Source organism: Borostomias antarcticus (genome assembly GCF_949987555.1).
Source record: "Borostomias antarcticus genome assembly, chromosome: 16".
NCBI lineage: Eukaryota > Metazoa > Chordata > Actinopteri > Stomiiformes > Stomiidae > Borostomias > Borostomias antarcticus.
In genome coordinates this window covers 185,001-210,380 of record NC_140249.1, presented here as the reverse complement: position 1 = coordinate 210,380, position 25,380 = coordinate 185,001, and the positions used below count along the sequence as shown (strand labels likewise).

At 49.1% G+C, this 25,380-nt stretch overlaps 1 protein-coding gene across 1 annotated transcript; it reads right to left on the bottom strand.

Annotated features, from left to right (window-relative positions):
• Positions 1 to 398: 398 nt before the first annotated feature.
• Positions 399 to 8,770, bottom strand: spon2b (spondin 2b, extracellular matrix protein; the record flags this gene model as incomplete). Its single annotated transcript, XM_084450997.1, has 5 exons — positions 399 to 577; positions 2,389 to 2,581; positions 2,714 to 2,905; positions 7,558 to 7,781; positions 8,518 to 8,770. 5 exons carry the CDS (start codon positions 8,768 to 8,770, stop codon positions 399 to 401), a joined length of 1,041 nt encoding a protein of 346 aa, XP_084307123.1.
• Positions 8,771 to 25,380: the final 16,610 nt, after the last annotated feature.

Genomic DNA, 25,380 nt, shown 5'->3' with positions numbered 1-25,380 from the left:
AATTCTGTATTTTTCAGTTTGCTGTATATTCCATGTAATCCAATGATACATTGTAGTCCCAAATCAGCCACTAGGCCGTAGTGGCTTGATTTGATTGGATACTGTACTTGTATTGAATATGCCCACCAATTCCACTTTACATGGACAAAATAGAAGCATAAGGCCTCCATGATTCTGCCGGGTTCAAGGGGAACATAAAAGGTGGGGCTAGGGGTTGATGTGGGACTACACAACATCCCTCTGACATCACAGTAACGGCCTATGACCCATCTACCGTGTCACCCCGGAGACTGAGGGGGTCCAGAGAGAACAGAGTCCCTCGTCCGCTACACTCTGGGCTTCTTGGACGGGCGTGTTTTGGAGTGTTTTGGTCTGCGTGGCCGCCGACCCCCGGCCAGTCATAAACAGTTGTCAGGGGTGCACTTCCTCTCGTCCTCCAGAGGGGGGCAGACTGCTCCGTTGTTGGCGGGGTGCATGTGGATGTAGCGAGTCCTGTGCTTCGTACCCGAGTCTCCACACTTCCCCTTACACAAACCCCAGGGAGACCAGACAGACACCTCACAGTCAAGAGGCGTATCTGTAGAGAGAACACACACACACACACACACACACACACACACACACACACACACACACACACACATTTTAGAGGATCAACTTGATAGACTGCTAGACTACAGATAATTGCCAGATTGGGACCCTTATAATGCCAGGTGTGTACCTAGGAACTGGAATGAGGATTTGATTAGTGCTGATAAGATACTGTAAGGACAAGCGATGACAAGAATTCAAATGTACCTGTACTCGTTATATATGGCAAATTATACAATGGTATAGATCCGGTCCATTGTCTCTATTGGTCAGTTTGCATTCCAGCCGTGGTGATAACCACGATATCCCCACTTGATAACCACGATATCCCCACGTGATAACCACGATATCCCCACGTGATAACCACGAAACCCCCACGTGATAACCACGATATCCCCACGTGATAACCACGATATCCCCACGTGATAACCACGATATCCCCACGCTAAAATGGAATGTTCGCACATCTTTAATATCAATCCGCCTCGTATTAGGAGCCTGTTTACAAAGATGTGCTGTGGCATTGTCGTTGCCTGGCAACGTTCCCTTTTTCAGCAGAAGTATCCGCAAATGATTAACAAATAGTTCCATTAAAAATACATTTATTTAAAGTTTGTATTGCCTTTCTTTTTGAAATATTGACGGATACATGCGGCAACCGTTGTATAAAAGCATTATGGAACTGGAAGCCGTGGGATGGCACGGATATCGCCACGGCTAACCACTCCTGCTACGATATCCGTGACATCCCACTGCTTCTCGTTCCATAATGCTTTATTCACTTTCTATTCTATTCTATTCTATAAATGGCTGTTAACCTGAAACTAAACTAAACATAAAATATTTTCTTCCAAGCCACAGTTAGTTCAATATTGTAAGATAATTCAGTAAAGTGAAACTGCATACAAAGCTTTTGGCTATACAATGCTGGCACCAGTTACCATATTCCTACTGAATGAAGCTTTGAAGCTTTACTGAATAATTTAATTACAAAAACTCAACATTTATGCTTCTTTTTTTCAAATCCGTCAGTTTGTCAGTCTGCCGAGACACGGCCTCCCCAGGTTATGAGCCTGTTAAAAGCGGATATCTATCACAAACTGAGTTTGAGGAGAAGGAGAAAAGCAGAAGACGTCTCCTTGTGCTTCCATTACCAGGCATGTGTGGTCCCGAGCCCCTGCTGAGGGGGCCAGGAAACCCTGCGCTGCCTCTGGCTTGGCTGGTCCCGAGCCCCTGCTGAGGGGGCCAGGAAACCCTGCGCTGCCTCTGGCTTGGCTGGTCCCGAGCCCCTGCTGAGGGGGCCAGGAAACCCTGCGCTGCCTCTGGCTTGGCTGGTCCCGAGCCCCTGCTGAGGGGGCCAGGAAACCCTGCGCTGCCTCTGGCTTGGCTGGCCCACCTCCTTGTGTTTGTTGCCTGGTTGCCATGGCTGCTCTTGCTGAGTCAAACTCAGACCACGGTGTAAAATGCTTCTAATCACTGTTTTTTCCCCCTAAGACATCACTAGTTTCCTTTGTTTTTTAAACACTTTTTTTGGGGGGGGGGGGGGGGGGGGAGTTAGTTTAAATGACAGATGATGCATCTGAGATCTGACTGATGACAAGTTTGCATTAATTATTTGTCGTAACTCTACATGAGAACTTTTTTAATGTCTTGCTTTCATGTTTTGTTGTCATTGTAGTGAACATGGTTATTGATTTATCAGACGGGTATTAGAGATCATCTGAGGAGGTGATTGAGGTGATTGAGGTGTGGTGGTGGTGGTGGTGGGACATGGTTATGGACTTTTCTCATGCTTACTTATCAGGGAGTTGTCTATCTCGTTGCCAGTGGGTACAGTGGGTATCTGGTTGGACTGGGTGGGCTCCAGAGGCAGGCTGAAGATCTGGTTGCTCTTGATCTTGGTGAGGGTCATCTTGCCGATGGGGGGCAGGTGCTTCAGACGAGGGTAGTAGAAGGAGTTAGCGGGGTGTCTCGGGAATGATGACGTGATCTGGACAAGAAAAAGAAAGAAAGATGTCATGTACTGTATTTGGTGGTTCAGAGACCAGACTCAGAAACCCAGGTTAAACATGGTCATCATCTTGTTCAGCCTGTAGTTTACCCACCATGCCTCTGCTCATACCTGTGTGATTTTGTCCTGGGGGATGGTCTCAAAGTTGGGCGAGGAGAAGGTGAAACCGCTGTCGGTTCCCGCGTCGTAGGGATACAGATCCAACGAGACGTTGGTTTTCCACTGGTTTCCCTCACACAGGTTGAGACTGTCCACGCCCACGAACCAGTCTGGACTGGGCACAATGTGCACCAGGAAGGACAGCTGGGAGAGAGGAGGATGGAGACAGGGAGAGAGGGAAGAGAGAGGAGAGAGGGAAGAGAGAGGAGGGAGGGAGGGAGAGAAGAGAGGAGGGAGGGGGGGAAGAGAGGAGGATGGAGACAGGGAGAGAGGGAAGAGAGAGGAGAGAGAGGAGAGAGAGGAGAGAGAGGAGGGAGGGAGGGAGAGAAGAGAGGAGGGAGGGGGGAAGAGAGGAGGATGGAGACAGGGAGAGAGGGAAGAGAGGAGAGAGGAGAGAGGGAGAGAGGAGGGAGGGAGGTTCAGTTGAATTGGTTACTCTGCGGTCGAGAATCGAGGTCACTGTGACCAACAGAATTTCAGGTCATTCTCTTTCTCTGTCAGAAGACAGGAGGGCGCTGAACAATCTTGACAAAGAATATCAAGTTGAAACACTTCTCTTTTTGATAAGAGCTTAAATGTATTAATTTGGTTCCTGCCCCTATGTTTTGTGTAATAGCAATCTGTCCCTGTCCAATGGACAACTCCAGATGGTCAGTAAAAAGTTTTTTCGTGGACCACAATTGAAATAAGTCCCGGACTTTATTGTGTGTAATTCCTTTGCAATGTAATACATGATGGTTGTAGCCAGATAGGCTTTTCAACCTGTGTATTTTAACGTCTGTGAAATAAATCCATTCATTCATTCATACGGACACCCTGCAGTCCAAACAGAAGCAATATCAATCTGTCTTTTCGTATTCCGCTCACTCCGTATGTCCTCCCACTTCACCTCCAACAGCAACACGGTTTTCCTGTCTCTTAGCTCTGTCTCTTTTTACTGGACACCCAGAAGCACTCAGAAGTCCCAAATACAGAGTTTGGAAGCAGAGACGCATTAATTTCTCTTTTATGGATGCATGTTCTGGGACAGATATGCAGCAAAAGTGGGATCCTTCATTGCATCTAAGGCACAGTCAACACCGCGACTACTGGGCATGGGACCAGGGACTACTGGGCATGGGACCAGGGACTACTGGGCATGGGACCAGGGACTACTGGGCATGGGACCAGGGACTACTGGGCATGGGACCAGGGACTACTGGGCATGGGACCAGGGACTACTGGGCATGGGACCAGGGACTACTGGGCACGGGACCAGGGACTACTGGGCATGGGACCAGGGACTACTGGGCATGGGACCAGCGACTACTGGGCATGGGACCAGGGACTACTGGGCATGGGACCAGGGACTACTGGGCATGGGACCAGGGACTACTGGGCATGGGACCAGCGACTACTGGGCATGGGACCAGGGACTACTGGGCATGGGACCAGCGACTCAGGCCGACGGGTTGGCAGCCTGCTGACCCAACCCGTTCACAGACATCCATCTCATGAACCAACCCTGATGTTCCTGCTTACCTAGTGGAGATCAACCTAATGAGATCAACCTAGTGGAGATCAACCTAATGAGATCAACCTAGTGGAGATCAACCTAATGAGATCAACCTAGTGGAGATCAACCTAATGAGATCAACCTAATGAGATCAACCTAATGGAGATCAACCTAATGAGATCAACCTAGTGGAGATCAACCTAATGAGATCAACCTAATGAGATCAACCTAATGAGATCAACCTAGTGGAGATCAACCTAATGAGATCAACCTAATGAGATCAACCTAGTGGAGATCAACCTAATGAGATCAACCTAATGGAGATCAACCTAATGGAGATCAACCTAATGAGATCAACCTAATGAGATCAACCTAATGAGATCAACCTAGTTGAGATCAACCTAATGAGATCAACCTAATGAGATCAACCTAATGAGATCAACCTAATGAGATCAACCTAATGAGATCAACCTAGTGGAGATCAACCTAATGAGATCAACCTAATGAGATCAACCTAATGAGATCAACCTAATGAGATCAACCTAATGAGATCAACCTAGTGGAGATCAACCTAATGAGATCAACCTAATGAGACCAACCTAATGAGATCAACCTAATGGAGATCAACCTAGTGGAGATCAACCTAATGGAGATCAACCTAATGGAGATCAACCTAGTGGAGATCAACCTAGTGGAGATCAACCTAATGGAGATCAACCTAGTGGAGATCAACCTAATGGAGATCAACCTAGTGGAGATCAATCTAGTGGAGATCAACCTAATGAGATCAACCTAGTGAGATCAACCTAATGAGATCAACCTAATGGAGATCAACCTAGTGGAGATCAACCTAATGGAGATCAACCTAATGGAGATCAACCTAGTGGAGATCAACCTAATGAGATCAACCTAATGGAGATCAACCTAGTGGAGATCAACCTAATGGAGATCAACCTAGTGGAGATCAACCTAATGAGATCAACCTAGTGGAGATCAACCTAATGGAGATCAACCTAGTGGAGATCAACCTAATGAGATCAACCTAATGAGATCAACCTAATGGAGATCAACCTAGTGGAGATCAACCTAGTGGAGATCAATCTAGTGGAGATCAACCTAGTGGAGATCAACCTAGTGGAGATCAACCTAATGAGATCAACCTAATGAGATCAACCTAATGAGATCAACCTAATGAGATCAACCTAGTGGAGATCAACCTAATGAGATCAACCTAATGAGATCAACCTAATGGAGATCAACCTAGTGGAGATCAATCTAGTGGAGATCAACCTAATGGAGATCAATCTAGTGGAGATCAACCTAATGAGATCAACCTAATGAGATCAACCTAATGAGATCAACCTAATGAGATCAACCTAATGAGATCAACCTAATGAGATCAACCTAGTGGAGATCAACCTAATGAGATCAACCTAATGAGATCAACCTAGTGGAGATCAACCTAATGAGATCAACCTAGTGGAGATGAATCTAGTGCGCTTCTCATGTGTGCTGTCTGACCGCCGGGGGGCTGCTGGTCAAGCGCAGGACGGACGCCTCTCGGCGGGGATGGGGCGGAGCCTGCCCATGGGGGCGGAGCCTGCCGTGGCCGAAACAAACAACAGGGGTTTGGAGGCGAGCGTCTTCGGACGACGTGATCCACAGATGACGTACGAAACCGCTCAGGGAGCGAGACCGGGCCTGCACTGACAGTGGTGAGTTCAGGGGGCGTTACCGAAATGGCAGTTTCATGTGGAAATCTAGTCTAGTCTGGGGCCGTTCGCTTTGCATATTAGATCCGGTCTAGGGCGAGGTTGCATCTGCTGGATGATGGTTTTGAGTAGGCGGCCTCGAGACAGGTCTGAATCTGATAGTAAATAGAAACCAGGTTCTTCTCCCCTCTGCCATCCTAGGGGAAACACTGTATATCAAACACATTCTGTTCATTAGGTAATGTTATTTTGACCTACAGTAAGCTACAATGCTAATGGCAGGCTATCTATAGCTAGCTAGCTGGTAACGTTGTAAACCAGCTTGTAATCCACCCTTTGAGTCTTGGGTGGGCCGTAGCACTGCACAGTAATGTATCCTGCCCTACACACGGAACTACTTTTTACCAGACAGTGCCCGTCAAGAACCACGTTCTGCCTGACGCATGCTATAGTCTATGCTATTGTGTATGTGGTGCTTTAATGTCTCGTACTCCATGCTTATTAGGGCCCGAGCACTGGCGGTGCGAGGCCCTATTGAATTTCGAAGGATTATTAGGGCCCGAGCACTGGCGGTGCCCATCTGTGTGTCAGCATTGAGTCATACTTATAGCACCACCTACTGCTTACAGGAAGTCCTCATAACTCCTACATACATTATCCGATTTACACCAAATTGCTCACGCTTGATGAAGGTCATGTCCTGAACACATCTGTAGGTCAGTATTGAGTCATACTCATAGCACCGCCTACAGGTCAAGCAGGAAGTCATTATAACTCCTACATACATTGTCCGATTTACACAACATTTCTCACGCTTCATCAAGGTACCGTCCTGAACACATCTATGCATCGGTACTGAGTCACGCTTAGAGCGCCACCTACTGGTGACAGGTACAAGTTTCTCTCAGTAATGGACACTGAAATAGCACACCCTTTAACGGCGCCGCACCCCGACATGCGTGGGGTGCGAGGGCCCGCTCACTGCTGCTCGCAGCCCTAGTATGTACTTGTGTTTTGTCTACATGCTATTGCCTGCTAATCTGTCCTTCCGTATTGTATTGTTTCTCCTGAGTCACTTCTTTTGTTTTTTTTCTCTTTGTAATACATATTTGACTTTTTTTTACATTTTATTTTAGGCTGCCTTTTAAACATCTGGCATGGGACAGTAGATGAAAACTAGTCTTTAGGCTAACTCTGGCTTATTTACAGTTTGACTGTTGATTGGTGTGCATTGTTCCTGAAAAAACAACAACAACTAAATAAATAAATTAAATAAATACATTCTGGGACACTCATTAAGACCTTAGAATCTGAATTTGATGTTCAGTGTTTTTCTGAATTGTTTATGTTCCAGAAAAATACATTGAGAATGTGATGATGCTCTGATGAATGTGATGATGCTCTGATGAATGTGATGATGCTCTGTAAATATTAAAACCATCGTAGCAATAAATACTGTACTGATCCCAAGTATTCATAGTGCATTTGAAACAACTCATTGAATCACATTGTTGAGCTGGTGAGAACATTCATACGTCTGGCTTCCATCAAACAGGTGTGAGCTCCTGTCTGCCTGTATTCTGACTTACATAAGAGTGGCGAGCGAAGACCTGGAACTCGGCGGTCACCTGTCCGGTTCCTCCCAGCACGGCGGGGGCAGAGAAGAGCCCATAGACGCTCTGGATCCTCTCCCCGGCCGCCTGCACCTCCTTCATCAGGGTCCACGCCTCGCCCTTCTCCGTGAACTCCCTCACCCCGTTGCTGGCAAAGTCGTTCCTTTGCCAGATGTGGTAGTCGGAGCTGTGGGTCACCCCTGTGGAGAAGTCACATGGGCGTGTCAGATGTGCTGTTGAGCATGAACCTGATTGGTAGGGTTAGGGTAAACATCCAGACTATGGGCTGGACTCCCACTTGGACCGGGAGATGAAAACATCTCATACATAAGAGACAAACATAACCCTAACCCTCCCCCTGAGAAATCACAGATGTTGTGAGCTTTTGTTTATGAACTACTTAGTTTCTTGTTTTGTACAGATGTAGAATGTAATGTAATGTAATGTAATGTAATGTACAGATGTACATCAGGATGGATCTGAGGAGTCAACTATTCGTTAGCACATCGTTGCAGAAAGAGAAGCATGTGAGAGAGAGAGGGGGGGGGGGGGAGAGAGAGGGGGGATAGAAGGAGAGGGAGAGAGAGAGAGAAACAGGAACGTAGTCACATGGAAAACCGGATACTCCCGCTCACACTTTTCTCTGCTTTATTCTGTCAACGTTTCGGTCAGACCTTCATCAGGACAGGGTTAGGGTCCAGACCTTCATCAGGACAGTCGACCGGTCGGTCAGACCTTCATCAGGACAGTCCACCAATTTTTATTTATTTATTCATTTAATTGAAAAGTCTATCTAAGGGGATCTACTCCCAGCAGTGTGCATGTTGATCTCCTCACTATCACGCAGAGCCACTACTGTTTCCTGATGCTTTCTCAGATTGAGATCACAGTCAGAGCCACAGCCAATCGTGGCCTTTCTGCGCTTGTCACTCTCACCAATCAGAGGGGACCACTGCGCCGGCGGGCGGTAGAGGGGGTACTGCTTGGGGAATGCCGTCTGGGTCCACTTCCCGGTGAATGTCAGGCTGTACTTGGCGGCGGCGGGCGCGGTGCACCCGGTGTGGTGGGGGGCGGGGGGGAGGGGCGCGGCCCGGACACGCCCCAGCAGGGTCACGGCCAGGGTCAGCGTCAGGGCGACGAACCGGCAGGGCAGACCGCTGAGGCGGCAGAGGCTCTTCACTGGGTCCATGCTGGGTTCTTAGGCTGGAGGAGAGAAAGATAGAGAGAGGGAGGGAGAGAGGGGGAAGAGATAGAGGAGGGAGAGGGAGGGAGGGAGAGAGAGGGAGGGAGAGAGACCGAGGGAGAGATAGAGGAGGGAGAGATAGAGGAGGGAGAGAGAGGGGGAGCGAGAGAGAAGAAGGGAGAGAGAGGGAGAGAGAGAAAGAGAGAAAGAATGGGGATGAAATGTCAGAGGTATTTTAGAATCTCCACCATGTGTGATCTGGCAGTTTCTGGGTCTCAGGCTGCATTCCAATTCTCTACCCTACACCCTTAAGGTGAATCCTACAGTACACTCCTAAACAAATCCGTGAGAGTGGATGATCAGCTGTTGTTAGTTCAACACTGTTTGGGTCATGTGACTCATAAGGAAGGAATTCTACCCTAAAACATTTTCCAGTGTTGTGACTCTGTCAGTCTGACCTCACTCAACCACACAGAGAACTCTAGAATCTGTCAGAGTCAGATGCTAAATCTTCCCAGATGTCTCCATCACACACCTTTCTCATGACAAAAGTAACGGAGGTATATTAAAGTATAATAACTATCACGTCCGCGCTCATGTACCCTTTACCCAAGGAGGTTCGCAATCCTTTTCTGCTGACTGCATCATTCTGCAGGATTCTGGATTCATCCATACAGTTATTATACTGGATCCTGCCTACAGTTACACCTTGAATAGTGGTGTTAACATAGTTCATTATATACTGATTTCACTTCATCACGGCAATGATGAATGGCTGAACACAACCATTCAAGCGTTGTATATTTCTGAACTAAACACACCTTGATACACAGGGACATTTGTTTTGCCTCACTACATATATAATACACATTATACATTATACATATTATACACATATAATAACCCTAACCCTAACCCTAACCCTCAGTTCCTCAATGACCCTCAATGCACATGTCAACATTATATACTTGGTGATAATAGTACTATGTGATATTAGTGTTGCAGTATGTGATATTAGTGTTGCAGTATGTGATATTAGTGCTATGTGACAGTGGTGCTACGTGACAGTGGTGCTATGTGATAGTGCTATAGTATGTGATAGTGATGCTATGTGATAGTGATGCTATGTGATAGTGATGCTATGTGATAGTGCTATAGTATGTGATAGTGATGCTATGTGATAGTGATGCTATGTGATAGTGATGCTATGTGATAGTGCTACAGTATGTGATAGTGGTGCTATTTGACAGTGGTGATATTAGTGATATTAGTGCTTTGTGACAGTGGTGCTATAGTATGTGATATTAATGCTACAGAATGTGACGGTGGTGTTATGTGATATTAGTGCAGCAGAGTGTGACGGTGGTGTTATGTGATATTAGTGCAGCAGAGTGTGACGGTGGTGTTATGTGATATTAGTGCAGCAGAGTGTGACAGAGCCTGGGATGCTACTCACAGTGTGCAGGTCCAGCTGTAGTGGAGCGGAGACCAGTGGAGGACAAGAGGAGGAGAGGAGGAGAGATCACCTGCGCCCGGCCTGTCTGGAGGAGTGACTGCGAGGGCCGGGAGTCTCTCTCTGCTATTTAAGCCTTCCAGAGCCCCCCCATCCCCCCCCACACCTCTCACCCCCGGGACTCAACGCTCCCCCGACGCCCCGGCCACACGTGTTAGCACTCCTCCTCAGCCCCGCCCTCCACAAACCCCCTCCCCTCCATCCTCCTCCCTCCCCTCCCTGGTGTGAGGTAACGGGACATTGTTTATTCTGCCGAGTGAGCAGTCTGCGTGACCTCCTTCCTTCCTTACCAGGCAGGGGAGGGGGGAGAGAGGGGGGGGGGGGGGTAAGTGGCTTGGCGATGGTTAAGGGGGAAGAAGCCACAGGCTGTATGTTCATCTACTGCCAGATTGACTGGAATACGGCACACACACACACACACACACACACACACACACACAGACCAGCGGCAAATCTCTCCCACTTCTGCCTGTTTGTATAATGACTTCCACATGCTCACGTTTTCATGGCTGCCCTCACCACCTGAAACCGCCCTCACCACACCCCCACCCTCCGGCTCCCTCCTCTCCCTCCTGTCCCACAGACGGCATGAGGTTCCACAACCCAGGAATGCTTTCTGTTAGTGGGTCAGCTTACTAAGGAAAGTCTGAATCAAGCTACGTTGAAGCATATATATGTTTAAAGTTTGAGGAATGTAGATGTGTTGGTGTGAAAGTGAGTAGGGGGTGAAGCATATATATGTTTAAAGTTTGAGAAATGTAGTTGTGCTGGTGTGAAAGTGATTCTGTCTGAAGTGAGTCTGTCCTGAAAACTCACCTCTTCTCTGTGGTCTTCATTACATGATGAGCTTAGCACCCCAGTAATATATGTTTCCTGCCTCCGTTTCTTATTTGCTATTTATTATATTGTATTATATTGTGTTTTATTGTTTTAGTGCCTTTTAGCCCACTGTATAGCACTTAGGTCAACCACAGTTGTTTTTAAATGTGCTTTATAAATCAAGTTTGACTTGACTTGACTTGACTTGAGCAGGAGGTAGTAAACAGGAAGTAGTAAATAGCTGAGGTTACAGAGCATGTGTGAATGTAGGTCAGGAGCGGGCGGGGCCGTCTCACCGAGCGCCGACTCGCACGTTTCGCGTGCACCTCTATTCTTTCCATGGATGCTGGGCATGAGCTCACGTCTGAGATCTGCGCTGTTTAAGTAGGTCAAGAAACTGCGAAGGTGAGCTTGCCACCCCCAACACCTGGTCTGAACACCACCTCCTCCCCCCAACACCTGGTCTGAACACCACCTCCTCCCCTCAACACCTTCCCTGCCCCCGAACTGCACCAGATGTCACACACAGGCCTCCTTGAAAGCAATAGTGGCCTTCAACTTCCGGGGGTGATTTCCTTGCCTCAACGACTCTTCCAGACTTTTCCACACAGACACACACACACGCACACACACTTACATACACACATATGTCAGCAGTAATTGACCCTGCAGAGCAAAGGAGAGGAGTGGAGAGGAGAAGAGAAGAGAAGAGAAGAGAAGAGAAGGGAGGAGAGGAAAGAAGAGGAGAAGAGAGGAGAAGAGAAGAGAAGGGAGGAGAGGAGAAGAGAAGAGAGGAGAAGGGAGGAGAGGAGAGGAGAGGAGAAGAGAAGGGAGGAGAGGAGAAGAGAGGAGAAGGGAGGAGAGGAGAAGAGAAGGGAGGAGAGGAGAAGAGAGGAGAAGGGAGGAGAGGAGAAGAGAGGAGAGGAGAAGAGAGGAGAAGGGAGGAGAGGAGAGGAGAAGAGAGGAGAAGGGAGGAGAGGAGAAGAGAGGAGAGGAGAAGAGAGGAGAAGGGAGGAGAGGAGAAGAGAAGAGAGGAGAAGGGAGGAGAGGAGAAGAGAAGGGAGGAGAGGAGAGGAGAAGAGAGGAGAAGGGAGGAGAGGAGAAGAGAAGGGAGGAGAGGCAGGTGGGACAGGGAGAGGCCAGTGTGGTGGTTTCCTCCTGTACATGCGGCCCTGTGTACTGAACCAGTGAGCCAGAGTTGTTCAATCCTCCACAGCTCCCCTACAGTGTTCCTCACTTACTCACTATGGTGTCGGGTAGTTTCCTGGAGTAGTACATGCTAAATAGTATGTAGTAGGTGAGTTGCAGTATATACTACATAGTATGGCACATTTGGGGGGGGGGGGGGCTACCTACACATTTAACTGTGTTGCTCATTCCACGAATATGCGATCCTTATAAGTTGTACCTCGTTGTAAAGGTGACTAATCAGGCTTTCCAAAGATATAAAATACAATACCAAGTGGTATTATTAAAGGGGTCAAATAATTGACCGAAATAACGTTTCTGAACAATTTTTGAGGAGTTTAGAACATACATACATACATACATACATACATACATACATACATACATACATACATACATACATACATACATACATACATACATACATACATACATACATACATACATACATACATACATGTTGCTCCCCATCTGCCACAGCTCGTCATAGAGAGGATGGGAGGGGTTGTCCAGGATGGACTTCAGTTTGTCCCTCATCCTCCTCTCCACCACAGTCTCCAGGCTGTCCAGTTGTTACTCCACAACAGAGCTGGCCTTCCTCACCAATTTGTTCAGCTTGTTTGCCTGCTACACACATCAAAGGACCTGAGCCTCCTGAGGAAGAACAGTCTGCTCTATCATTTCCTGTAGAGGCCTCAGTGTCGTCAGTCTAGTCCAGTTTGTTGTTCAGGTGCACTCCCAGGAACCTGTATGAGTCACCATCTCAACTTCCTCCCCCTGGATGGTAATGGGGGCTGGAGGCCTCTTGTTCCGTGTGAAGTCCACCACCGGTTCCTTGGTCTTGCTGATGTTGAGTTTGAGCTGGTTCTCCTCAGACCGTCTAACGAACCTCCTGACCACGTCCTGTACTCCTCCTCATCGTCTGCCCTGATGCAGCCCACAATAGAGGAGTCATCCCAGAACTTGTGGAGGTGACACACTCCAGTGTTGTGGCTGAAGTCAGAGGTGTTATAGAGGGTGAACAGGAAAGGAGACAGAACTGTTGCTTATCAGACAGGCAGCCCTGCAGTCAGTTCTTAATCGTGAGATGATATACTGTATGTGGAAGGTTCTTTTCATTGGATGATTGAAGCCACTGTGTGCCACTATTTCCCTTACTTCTGTCATCTCCAAATGCTGGGCAGCGCTATCTCATTGGTTCACACTTAAATCTCCCTCTCTTGCTCGCTCGCTCTGAATCCAGGAGCTTCCTCAGTGACCCACAAAGCGAGATCCTCTGGTTTTCCCATCATCCCCCTCTCCGGTCTTGGGAGCCGTGTGACCTCGGTCGGAGGGATAGAGGAAGTGATTTACTGGGCTTCAAGAACAGGAGAGATGTGTTTTCAGCATGGCAGCCTGTTTTAAAGGGAGCTTCCCCCTGAAACCTCAGTCTGATAGATTCTGCTTTCACACTGTGGGCCAATTTAATTTACCAAAGTGCACAATCCAATCCCTTTCCCAAACCCAAAATATTCATAAACTCAATGTAGGATTTTTCAATGACAGGTCCCATCTACTGTAGATGGACCTTAACAGTCTTTGGAAACGTGTAGTGTGTATGTACAAATAAAGCTTTGATTGATTGATTGATTGATTGATTGATATGTGCGTGTGTGGCGCATGGGGTTGTTAGTGTTGATTAACGAATTGTGCCAATGTGAGGGGAAACTGAAAAGTTTTTTTTTAATGGAGCAACGGTACCAAAGAAAGTAATTTAGTAATTGTATTTTAATACAGTGCATGTGTGTATACCCATAGATGTAGGAAGAGAATATGGATGAAACTTTCCTTTAATTCAAAGGGTTTATACTAGCCTTTATAATCTAAGATGATGACGATGGGTGCTGGGGTAAAGATAAGTTATAACTTGCACACTGTTCAGAAGGACTTCTTTATTGGGCAACGTTTCCATCCTTGCAGATCTTCTCCCAACAAACCTAATGAAGATCCATAAGGATCGAAATGTTGCCTAATGAAGAAATCCTTCCAAACCCTTTATATAATCTAGTCAAAAATGATCTGTTTTTAATCAAAACAAATGATGTAAGTGGCCATTTAAACAGAGTTGGGTTGAGAAGGTGATTCTTGACTATTCTGTGCCAGGGGTCTTATTGGATGAAACTGTCTTGCGTTGACATGGATAAGTTCCTAACAGTTTGGAGACAGTGATGAGAAAATCTTCATTATATAACAATCTTTGGAGGATGTGCTCTTCACTTGGCAGAGCTGCATCCTAGTTAAAGAAATACAGCGGTTTCCCCCACTATCCCGTGAACGGTCCAGCCAGACCTTCCTCCAGCGCTGGCACAGTGTAAACAAACACACTCTGGCCTGCATTTACCTCACAATGACCCCAGGCCCAGACCTTGAAATGACCCAGGGCCCAGACCTTGAAATGACCCCAGGCCCACACTTGGTCCCCAGGAGGATTTTACCCAAAAGCACCGCTGGGACAGTGCGCCGGAAAATCAGATTCTGTTTCTGATGCATTAAATGATAGTTCCATGTGAATTTACTCTTCAGTTATTTCTTGAACTACTCTCGATTTTCAAACAATGCTGCAGATTTCCAGATGTTTAATGCTTCTTGGAATCACAGGGTCAGAATCGGGGGAAGAGACCGGTGTGGTTTTGCTTCTGGAAATTGCTGTGAACTGGGTTCTGTTTTATAATCGGTCAAGGGAGAGCTTTTCAAAACAATACGCCTCTCACATGTAACCAACAAACCCCACAGTTGGACTGTGGTTGTGGGTTGGTATCCAGACCCTTCGGTTTCTACGCAGCCCCAGTGAAGCGCTGAACATTGAACACAAATCCCCTTTTGCGCTCATGTCCTCAGCTTGTGATTTATACAAATTTGTAACCTAGGCGCTTCAAAAAAGGGTTAAAATAGTCCGTGGGCGGGGCAGTGATGGCCCCCGTGGCAGCGGGGGGTGGAGGGGGGGCCGAGGTTTTCACATTGGGGGGTTGGGGAAGGCCCAGGGGGTTACCCCAGTGCGGTGACTGAGCCAACTCCAACGGCTGGGTCAAGTCCGAGAGGGACAGTTTGACCACCGAGACGCTCTCAGGTTTGCCCCCGACGTCCAGGTGCTTGGCCCTCTGCTCCAGGACGCGGAACGGACTGTCGTAGGGGGGGTTGCAGGGGACCACAGTGAGCGTTGTGGTAGGGGGGGTTGCAGGGGACCACAGTGAGCGTTTTGGTGGATGAATACATACCCCGCCGCCCGCAGGCCCGTGGGGACCCGGGACAACGGGATACCGTGCTGTGTAGTGGGGATTGGGACAAAGGCATTGGTCCAGCAGGGAGGCTGGTTGGTCCACAGCTGACCAGAGGGTCGTTGCGTCGGGGATGAAATCCCCCAGGACCTGAATGTGGCTGACCGTAACCCAGCTCAGCTGAGGAGGACTGGAGGTCGATAGATAGATAGATAGATAGACAGACAGACAGACAGACAGACAGACAGACAGACAGACAGACAGATAGACAGACAGACAGACAGACAGACAGACAGACAGACAGACAGACAGATAGATAGATAGATAGATAGATAGATAGATAGATAGATAGATAGATAGATAGATAGATAGATAGATAGATAGAGCTTGTCATAGAGGGGATGGGAGGGGTTGTCCAGGATGGACTTCAGTTTGTCCCTCCTCTCCACCACAGTCTCCAGGCTGTTCAGTTGTTGCCCCTCGACAGAGCTGGCCTTTCTCACCAGCTTGTTCAGGCACATAGGAAGGCACACAGAAAATCTGCACCGAGCAGCAAAGCAATGTTCATCATGACAAAGTCCCAGACAAAATGCTGCCCACCAAAGCACAGCTCCACGGACCTGGTGCCAATGCGTGTGGATGGGGTTGCCTGGCCAAAACATCTACCTGCTTGTGTCGCCGACGGTCAGGGCCACTACTGAGCGTCGGCTATCTTGTTTTCCACCGGCTTGTAGCTGCAAGGGGAAGGGCACCGTTTTGGCTTGAGGGCCGTGTATTTGCCCTCGGCTGGAGGGTGGTTGAGGAGGAGGCTCAGTTCTCGAGGTCCGCCACCACAGAACACAAGCGCACGGCGTCCGCCACCACAGAACACAAGCGCACGGCGTCCGCCACCACAGAACACAAGCGCACGGCGTCCGCCACCACAGAACACAAGCGCACGGCGTCCGCCACCACAGAACACAAGCGCACGGCGTCCTCGGCTGTCTTTCGTAGCTTAGGACATTTCAGGTCTGCCTGCATAAACCAGGCTGGCACTGACGCTGACACACCGTTGGTAGAACATGTTCAAAAATAGGAAGTCTGAAGAGGCTTCTTACAGACAAAGGTCGGGGGTCACCAGTGTGATGCCTAGAGATTACAGGAGGCAGACAGACAGCTTGACTGATTTGCCGCGAGGCGTTTAATCACTTAACTCCATACAAGAGCAGGAAGGGCTGAGCCCTTAAATATAACCTCGGCATCCGCTGCCAACAACATTAACCCAGCCAAAGAGTTCCGGGGTGAATTATGCCCCTTTTACAAGCGCTGAGTAAGTGCATTGAGCAAATCAACGATTGGATGTGCCAGAACTTTCTTCAACTAAACAAAAATAAAAGTGAAGTAATTGTCTTTGGAGCCAAAGAAGAACGATTAAAAGTAAGCGCTCAGCTCCAATCAGTAATGCTAAAAACCACAAACGAAGCCAGAAATCTTGGTGTAGTCATGGACTCAGACCTGAATTTCAAACATTAAGACAATTAGCCTACTATCACCTGAAGAATATATCAAGGATTAAAGGATTTATGTCTCAGTAGGATCTGGAAAAATTTATGTCTCAGTAGGATCTGAAAAAATGTAGCGCTGCTACATTATGAACCATCCAGACCCCTCAGGTCGTCTGGCACAGACCTGCTTTCTGTCCCCAGAGTTAAAACAAAACATGGAGAAGCAGCGTTCAGTTTTTATGCTCCACATATCTGGAACAAACTTCCAGAAAACTGCAGGTCTGCTGCAACTCTCAGTTCTTTTAAATCAAGACTGAAGACTTTTCTTTTTGCCGCAGCTTTTTTATTAAATCATTAATATGATTATTCATTCATACACTGTATTCCCCAGGCAGAGCTGGTTGATGCTGCTAGGGAAGGGTTAGGGTTAGGGGCCCCCTGCTGAGCTGCTGCCTCCGCGACCCGACCCCGGAGAAGCGGATGAAGATGGATGGATGGATACACTGTAACTTTTATTCCTGTATTTTATTTTTAATGAGAAGGGATGGGGAGGAGAAGGGATGGGGAGGAGAGGACAATTTTGGGCCGTTTTTTGTCGCAAAGTGTCCAGCGCCAGGCCCAATTTTGAACATCGGGAACGACGAAAAGCCTTGTAGTGTGACAATCGAAGATCAGCGACACCCCAGGTCCCCAAGTCTAGGATGTTAGAATTTTTCAATCAATTTGAGCCTTTTAATTCAGATTGTGCTCCCTTATATGGAGCATTTTTATTGGGTTTGGTCTTTTGTAGTTTGTTATAATCGGATTGTTAGGCTCCATGTAAACGTGCCGGATGACAGTGTTCTTTGGATGTTAACACATCCTGTGTTAGGGTTAGGGTTAAGCCAGCCGTGCAGCTAGTATAGTGTTTGTCGGGCTATCACTCCCTCACTCCCTCCCTCCCTTCCTCCCTCACTCACTCCCTCCCTTCCTCCCTCACTCCCTCACTCCCTCACTCCCTCACTCCCTTCCTCCCTTACTCCCGACAATGTTGACCTGCATTTCTCTGTTGGCACCACAAGAAGCAGTAGTCCCAGCACACCAATATCAAGGACACCAAAATCAACCTGCTGATGTCCACTGCACAAGTAGAGTAGTGGTCAGAGCATTGGACTCCCACCCGGGAGACCGGGGTTCAAGACCCGGTGGGGATGACTTTATGGGACTATACCCCAAACCTCCACATGTTCATCCTTTCACTCCAACCTTTACCCCTTGACTTATTGGTCAGATCCTGTCCCAACCCCAACCCTTATTAATGAAACAAGCCAGCCACGCACATAAGCCAGGCTGGACCTGGCCTGACTCTGAGCACAACTCCTGACAGAATCCCACTCCCCTTTGCTTTAGTTCCATCTGCGCTCTTCTGACAAAACCACTGTTTATAGTTCCCACCACGCGGAAAAGACCAGGGCATCACACGATAGCTACTTACCCTAGCTACTAACCCTAACCCTAACCCTTACCCTTACCCTAACCCATCACACGATAGCTACTTACCCTAGCTACTAACCCTAACCCTAACCCATCACACGATAGCTACTTACCCTAGCTACTAACCCTAACCGTAACCCTTACCCTAACCCTAACCCATCACACGATAGCTACTTACCCTAGCTACTAACCCTAACCGTAACCCTTACCCTAACCCATCACACGATAGCTACTTACCCTAGCTACTAACCCTAACCCTAACCCATCACACGATAGCTACTTACCCTAGCTACTAACCCTAACCCTAACCCTTACCCTAACCCATCACACGATAGCTACTTACCCTAGCTACTAACCCTAACCCTAACCCTTACCCTAACCCTAACCCATCACACGATAGCTACTTACCCTAGCTACTAACCCTAACCCTAACCCTTACCCTAACCCTAACCCATCACACGATAGCTACTTACCCTAGCTACTAACCCTAACCCTTACCCTAACCCATCACACGATAGCTACTTACCCTAGCTACTAACCCTAACCCTAACCCTAACCCATCACACGATAGCTACTTGTCACAAAAAGCAAGGCTATTTTAGGTTTTAAGATGACCACATCGCAATGCGAACCTATGGCTACTGCTATAACATCCACCATAATAAAATAGCCTACGAGAGCACTTGGAATAAGAACCTAGGCTACATAGTAGTTTACAACAGGCCTATTCATATAAAGTCAGAGCCTATTATTTATCCCTCCTCACATTTATTGTGGTTAGCCTGCATGTTTAGGTCACTGGATGGTCGGCTACTTAGATAAAAGGGGATGAATCCCAGGCGAAATATAGGATAATACTTCAACTGTAGTTTTAATGAGGCAGATATGGCTAGTTGTGGTAGCCGAGGCTATCATGGTTTCGAGAGTCAAAAGATAACTCAAAGATAGTGAAGGGGAGTCGGAATTATTTGGCACAACACCCCACCACCATAATTTGGAGTATATATATATAAATAAAGCTTGAATACAGTGTTTGTTCCGTGACTGACAATTTCTTGACCAGACTACCTAAACTTGGTAAATTAGCCTTTCTGAATCGCAGACCGTGGGTAACAGACCGAGCCAGGCTGTAAGTGAGTCACCCTCTCCTTGGATCCGTTTCGGAAAAACAACCGTTTTTATTGTTATTGCAAAAAAGTATTTGGAGCGGCCAAAGCTGGACTCAATTCTTCCTTCAAACATAACATCGTTCCTTTATTTGACTACAGGTCTCTTCAGGTCTGGAGTTGAAACCAGGCCTCTTTTCATGGTGGAGCACTTTCAGTTGTATTGCTGACTTATTAGAGAGCTAACCTTCCGGAACAATACCTAGCCTACAACATAGCTTATTAATGTGGATTGTATGGGTTTAGCATGCACACAAAATATCCTCTTCATATTCATGTTAAGGCCTGTTGATACGTACTGAGTTGACTTAACGGTTACATGGACAGCTTTTTGATGTATCATATCATTATGAAATAGATAGACAGACAGACAGATAGATAGATAGATAGATAGATAGATAGACAGACAGACAGACAGACAGACAGACAGACAGACAGACAGACAGACAGACAGACAGACAGACAGATAGATAGATAGATAGATAGATAGATACACAGTCTACATAAATACCTAGGCCTACACATACATACATACATACATACATACATACATACATACATACATACATACATACATACATACATACATACATACATACATACATGCATGCATACATACATACATACATACATGTGCTCCCCATCTGCCACAGCTCGTCATAGAGAGGATGGGAGGGGTTGTCCAGGATGGACTTCAGTTTGTCCCTCATCCTCCTCTCCACCACAGTCTCCAGGCTGTCCAGTTGTTACTCCACAACAGAGCTGGCCTTCCTCACCAATGTGTTCAGCTTGTTTGCCTGCTACACACATCAAAGGACCTGAGCCTCCTGAGGAAGAACAGTCTGCTCTATCATTTCCTGTAGAGGCCTCAGTGTCGTCAGTCTAGTCCAGTTTGTTGTTCAGGTGCACTCCCAGGAACCTGTATGAGTCACCATCTCAACTTCCTCCCCCTGGATGGTGATGGGGGCTGGAGGCCTCTTGTTCATTCCAGTCAAGTCCACCACCGGTTCCTTGGTCTTGCTGATGTCTGCACGGGGTGTGATTTTGCAATTTGCGTAAGCCATCAACGTAGCTAACATGAAACGGAAGTAACTAACATGTGTAGGTAAGTTTCAGAATTGGCAAAATGGCCGCTGATCATCACCAAATGAATTAAGTTGTCTGTGGCACCTTCAATATGTCGATGGCACTGTTACTCACCCAGTGTTTCTCTCAAGGCTCCTCTCAAGCACGACTGTGTTGTCAGGTTGCCAGCAGAGAAGATGGACATGTGGTTGATTGACTCAAGTTGTGACCGGCTACCATGTCAACCATTCTCTAATCTCGCATAGCCAGACCGATCTCCACACCTTGGTTACACTGCCGGCTGGGCTCATTACCATTCAGGGATAGGGGGGGAAGCAAAAATCTGGTATTTCTTTAAACCAATCACAATCGTCTTCGGCGGAGCGGTTGCTAGGCTGTTGTTGTTTCACATAGCCAGGATTGGCCAACCACATGAATCAGCGACTCTGATTGGGCAGTAATAAACGAATGACAAGTCTTATCCCCAAAACCTACATCCGTTGAATCAGACCGACCATTCCCAACTGCTTTAGCTCAGCAGAGGGAAATCTCAGTATCTCTGTCTTCTATTTCTCTGACTGTATTGTCCCCTCAGTCCACCCAGGGTCTGGTCAGGAGAGCGTCCCCTCAGTCCACCCAGGTCTGGTCAGGAGAGCGTCCCCTCAGTCCACCCAGGTCTGGTCAGGAGAGCGTCCCCTCAGTCCACCCAGGTCTGGTCAGGAGAGCGTCCCCTCAGTCCACCCAGGTCTGGTCAGGAGAGCGTCCCCTCAGTCCACCCAGGTCTGGTCAGGAGAGCGTCCCCTCAGTCCACCCAGGTCTGGTCAGGAGAGCGTCCCCTCAGTCCACCCAGGTCTGGTCAGGAGAGCGTCCCCTCAGTCCACCCAGGTCTGGTCAGGAGAGCGTCCCCTCAGTCCACCCAGGTCTGGTCAGGAGAGCGTCCCCTCAGTCCACCCAGGTCTGGTCAGGAGAGCGTCCCCTCAGTCCACCCAGGTCTGGTCAGGAGAGCGTCCCCTCAGTCCACCCAGGTCTGGTCAGAAGAGCGTCCCCTCAGTCCACCCAGGTCTGGTCAGGAGAGCGTCCCCTCAGTCCACCCAGGTCTGGTCAGGAGAGCGTCCCCTCAGTCCACCCAGGTCTGGTCAGGAGAGCGTCCCCTCAGTCCACCCAGGTCTGGTCAGGAGAGCGTCCCCTCAGTCCACCCAGGTCTGGTCAGGAGAGCGTCCCCTCAGTCCACCCAGGTCTGGTCAGGAGAGCGGTTAGGAAGGAAGTCTGGAGCCCCGGCCCCCTCGTCATGTCCGTCGCTGTTCAACTCATCTGTGAGGCCCGGGACCCTCCACAGGCTGAGCCCATCTGCCCGCTGCCATCGCCGCGTGACTACACACACACACACACACATGACAAACCAGGATTTAAGCACCGGGAAAGTCGAGAAGAAGAAAAAAAAATGTTGGTAGGATACCAGCCAACTTCCCATCTGCTTTTTCAGACTCAGTTTCCCTGCTTCCAGTGGCTGTAACTTAGAATGAAAGACAAAGATCTTTTTCCATGGTCAGTGCCAGATTGCAATGTGTTTGGGGGCCGACAATAAAGATACACAACTAGCAACTGTTGCCATATCTTTAGACCAATAAACAATCATGGCAACTGTATACAATACCGTTATATAATATGTTTACAAGAGAGCTATGGAAGCCTGTTCAGCAAACATTATCTTATATAGGCATTCAATTATTTATATATCTCTTTAAACCTGAAATTATGGGGATTGGGGGATTTTCATTGTACAACATTATACATTACTATATTTTTTGTTGTTGAAATGTATGTAGGATAAAATGTGAGGGGGAAAAGGCATGGATATTACGTAATCAGACACATTTGGAGTGTTGCACCTGTTGTGCCATCCAGTGGAGCATGTGGGTACTGCAGTCAGTTTCATCTTCATTCCAGTCTCATCATCTGCTCAGGTTTGTAATCCTCTTGACTGTCACAGGCACCAGCGGACAAAAGACAAAAAACGATTTGATCTGTCCACACTGACTTTTATTTCTTCTCAAAATAATTCATACAAATGCATACAGTCAGTCACAAACATCTCTTTCTGGATTTTGGTTGACCAAAAATAATGTTTTTTTATTACTGTATAATATAATACATATACTGTATATTGCTAAGCCTACTACTTTATCATAGGGGGGAAGCAAAGGTAGTCCTGCAGCTAACGGCTGCTTCTCAGACAACGTTTACAATCAAGTCACACTGACACAGGCAAGCAGTACGCCAAGTATGTACGATTCACCAGACATCAGGGCCACCTCTCCCAACGCACACTTCAACATTTACACAGAGGCTGAACACGGAGGGAGGGACATGCCCCTCAAACTGAGGAAATGAATGAAACTCTAGTCAATAAAGTTAGGACAATAAACAGCAAGCTGGTAGGAAAGGAAAGTATACAAATAAAATAAAAACAGGGAAACTGAATTTCCTGAGAAGGTGTGCAAAAGCTGCCTCTTTTGGGGCTTGTTGGAGGACATGGAAAAACATTTTCTATGGTTTTCTAAATCATTTGCTTAGACATTGTTCTTTTTCTTGTAGAATGCAATACAAATATCGTTTTCTCATAACTCTAAAAACTGTACACAAACATTCATGTTATAACCGACTACTTCAGATTGAACAATTAACCCCAATGGGACACAGAAACAGATATTAGTCTTCCTGGCAACTGGGACAAACTACCGTCTAGAAACAGCAGGACTTTTTCCAAATCCACAATATAATTTTTTTTCTGCACAAAAGCAGTTTGAGAAAGACGAGTGGACGAGCGCTGAAGCAGGGAGGATGAGTGGTCTGCCAGTCTGTCTCCGGGTGGCTGAGCGAGGCAGTCTTCCTGGTCGTCTCAGGACAGCTGAGCGAGGCAGTCTTCCTGGTCGTCTCAGGACAGCTGAGCGAGGCAGTCTTCCTGGTCGTCTCAGGACAGCTGAGCGAGGCAGTCTTCCTGGTCGTCTTCTCCGGGATGCAGACCGGCAGCCCGGCTCAGGAGGCTCTGCCCTTACACAACGTTCAGGCAGAAATGTTCAGCGCAGAACGAGCGCCAGCGTCCGTCACCGACTGCACCTCCCCCTGCGCGCCTCACACCTCCCTCTCCACGCCTCACACCTCCCTCTCCACGCCTCCCACCTCCCCCTCCACGCCTCACACCTCCCCCTGCGCGCCTCACACCTCCCCCTGCGCGCCTCACACCTCCCCCTGCGTGCCTCACACCTCCCTCTCCACGCCTCACACCTCCCTCTCCACGCCTCCCACCTCCCCCTCCACGCCTCACACCTCCCCCTGCGCGCCTCACACCTCCCCCTGCGTGCCTCACACCTCCCCCTCCGCTCCTCACACCTCCCCCTGCGTGCCTCACACCTCCCTCTCCACGCCTCACACCTCCCCCTGCGCTCCTCACACCTCCCCCTCCGCTCCTCACACCTCCCCCTCCGCTCCTCACACCTCCCCCTGCGTGCCTCACACCTCCCCCTCCGCTCCTCACACCTCCCTCTCCACGCCTCACACCTCCCCCTCCGCTCCTCACACCTCCCCCTGCGTGCCTCACACCTCCCCCTCCGCTCCTCACACCTCCCCCTGCGCTCCTCACACCTCCCTCTCCACGCCTCACACCTCCCTCTCCACGCCTCACACCTCCCTCTCCACGCCTCACACCTCCCCCTGCGCTCCTCACACCTCCCCCTGCGCTCCTCACACCTCCCCCTCCGCTCCTCACACCTCCCCCTGCGTGCCTCACACCTCCCCCTCCGCTCCTCACACCTCCCCCTGCGCGCCTCACACCTCCCTCTCCACGCCTCACACCTCCCCCTGCGCGCCTCACACCTCCCTCTCCACGCCTCACACCTCCCCCTGCATGCCTCACACCTCCCCCTGCGCTCCTCACACCTCCCCCTCCACTCCTCACACCTCCCCCTGCGCTCCTCACACCTCCCCCTGCGCGCCTCACACCTCCCCCTGCGTGCCTCACACCTCCCCCTCCGCTCCTCACACCTCCCCCTGCGCTCCTCACACCTCCCCCTGCGCTCCTCACACCTCCCCCTCCCCGCCTCACACCTCCCCCTGCGCTCCTCACACCTCCCCCTGCGCTCCTCACACCTCCCTCTCCACGCCTCACACCTCCCCCTGCGCTCCTCACACCTCCCCCTCCCCGCCTCACACCTCCCCCTCCACGCCTCACACCTCCCCCTGTCTCCTCACACCTCCCCCTGCGCTCCTCACACCTCCCCCTCCGCTCCTCACACCTCCCCCTGTCTCCTCACACCTCCCCCTGCGCTCCTCACACCTCCCCCTGCGCTCCTCACACCTCCCCCTGCGCTCCTCACACCTCCCCCTGCGCTCCTCACACCTCCCCCTGCACGCCTCACACCTCCCCCTCCACGCCTCACACCTCCCCCTGCGCTCCTCACACCTCCCCCTCCCCGCCTCACACCTCCACCTGCGCTCCTCACACCTCCCCCTCCGCTCCTCACACCTCCCCCTGTCTCCTCACACCTCCCCCTGCGCTCCTCACACCTCCCCCTGCGCTCCTCACACCTCCCCCTGCGCTCCTCACACCTCCCCCTGCGCTCCTCACACCTCCCCCTGCGCTCCTCACACCTCCCCC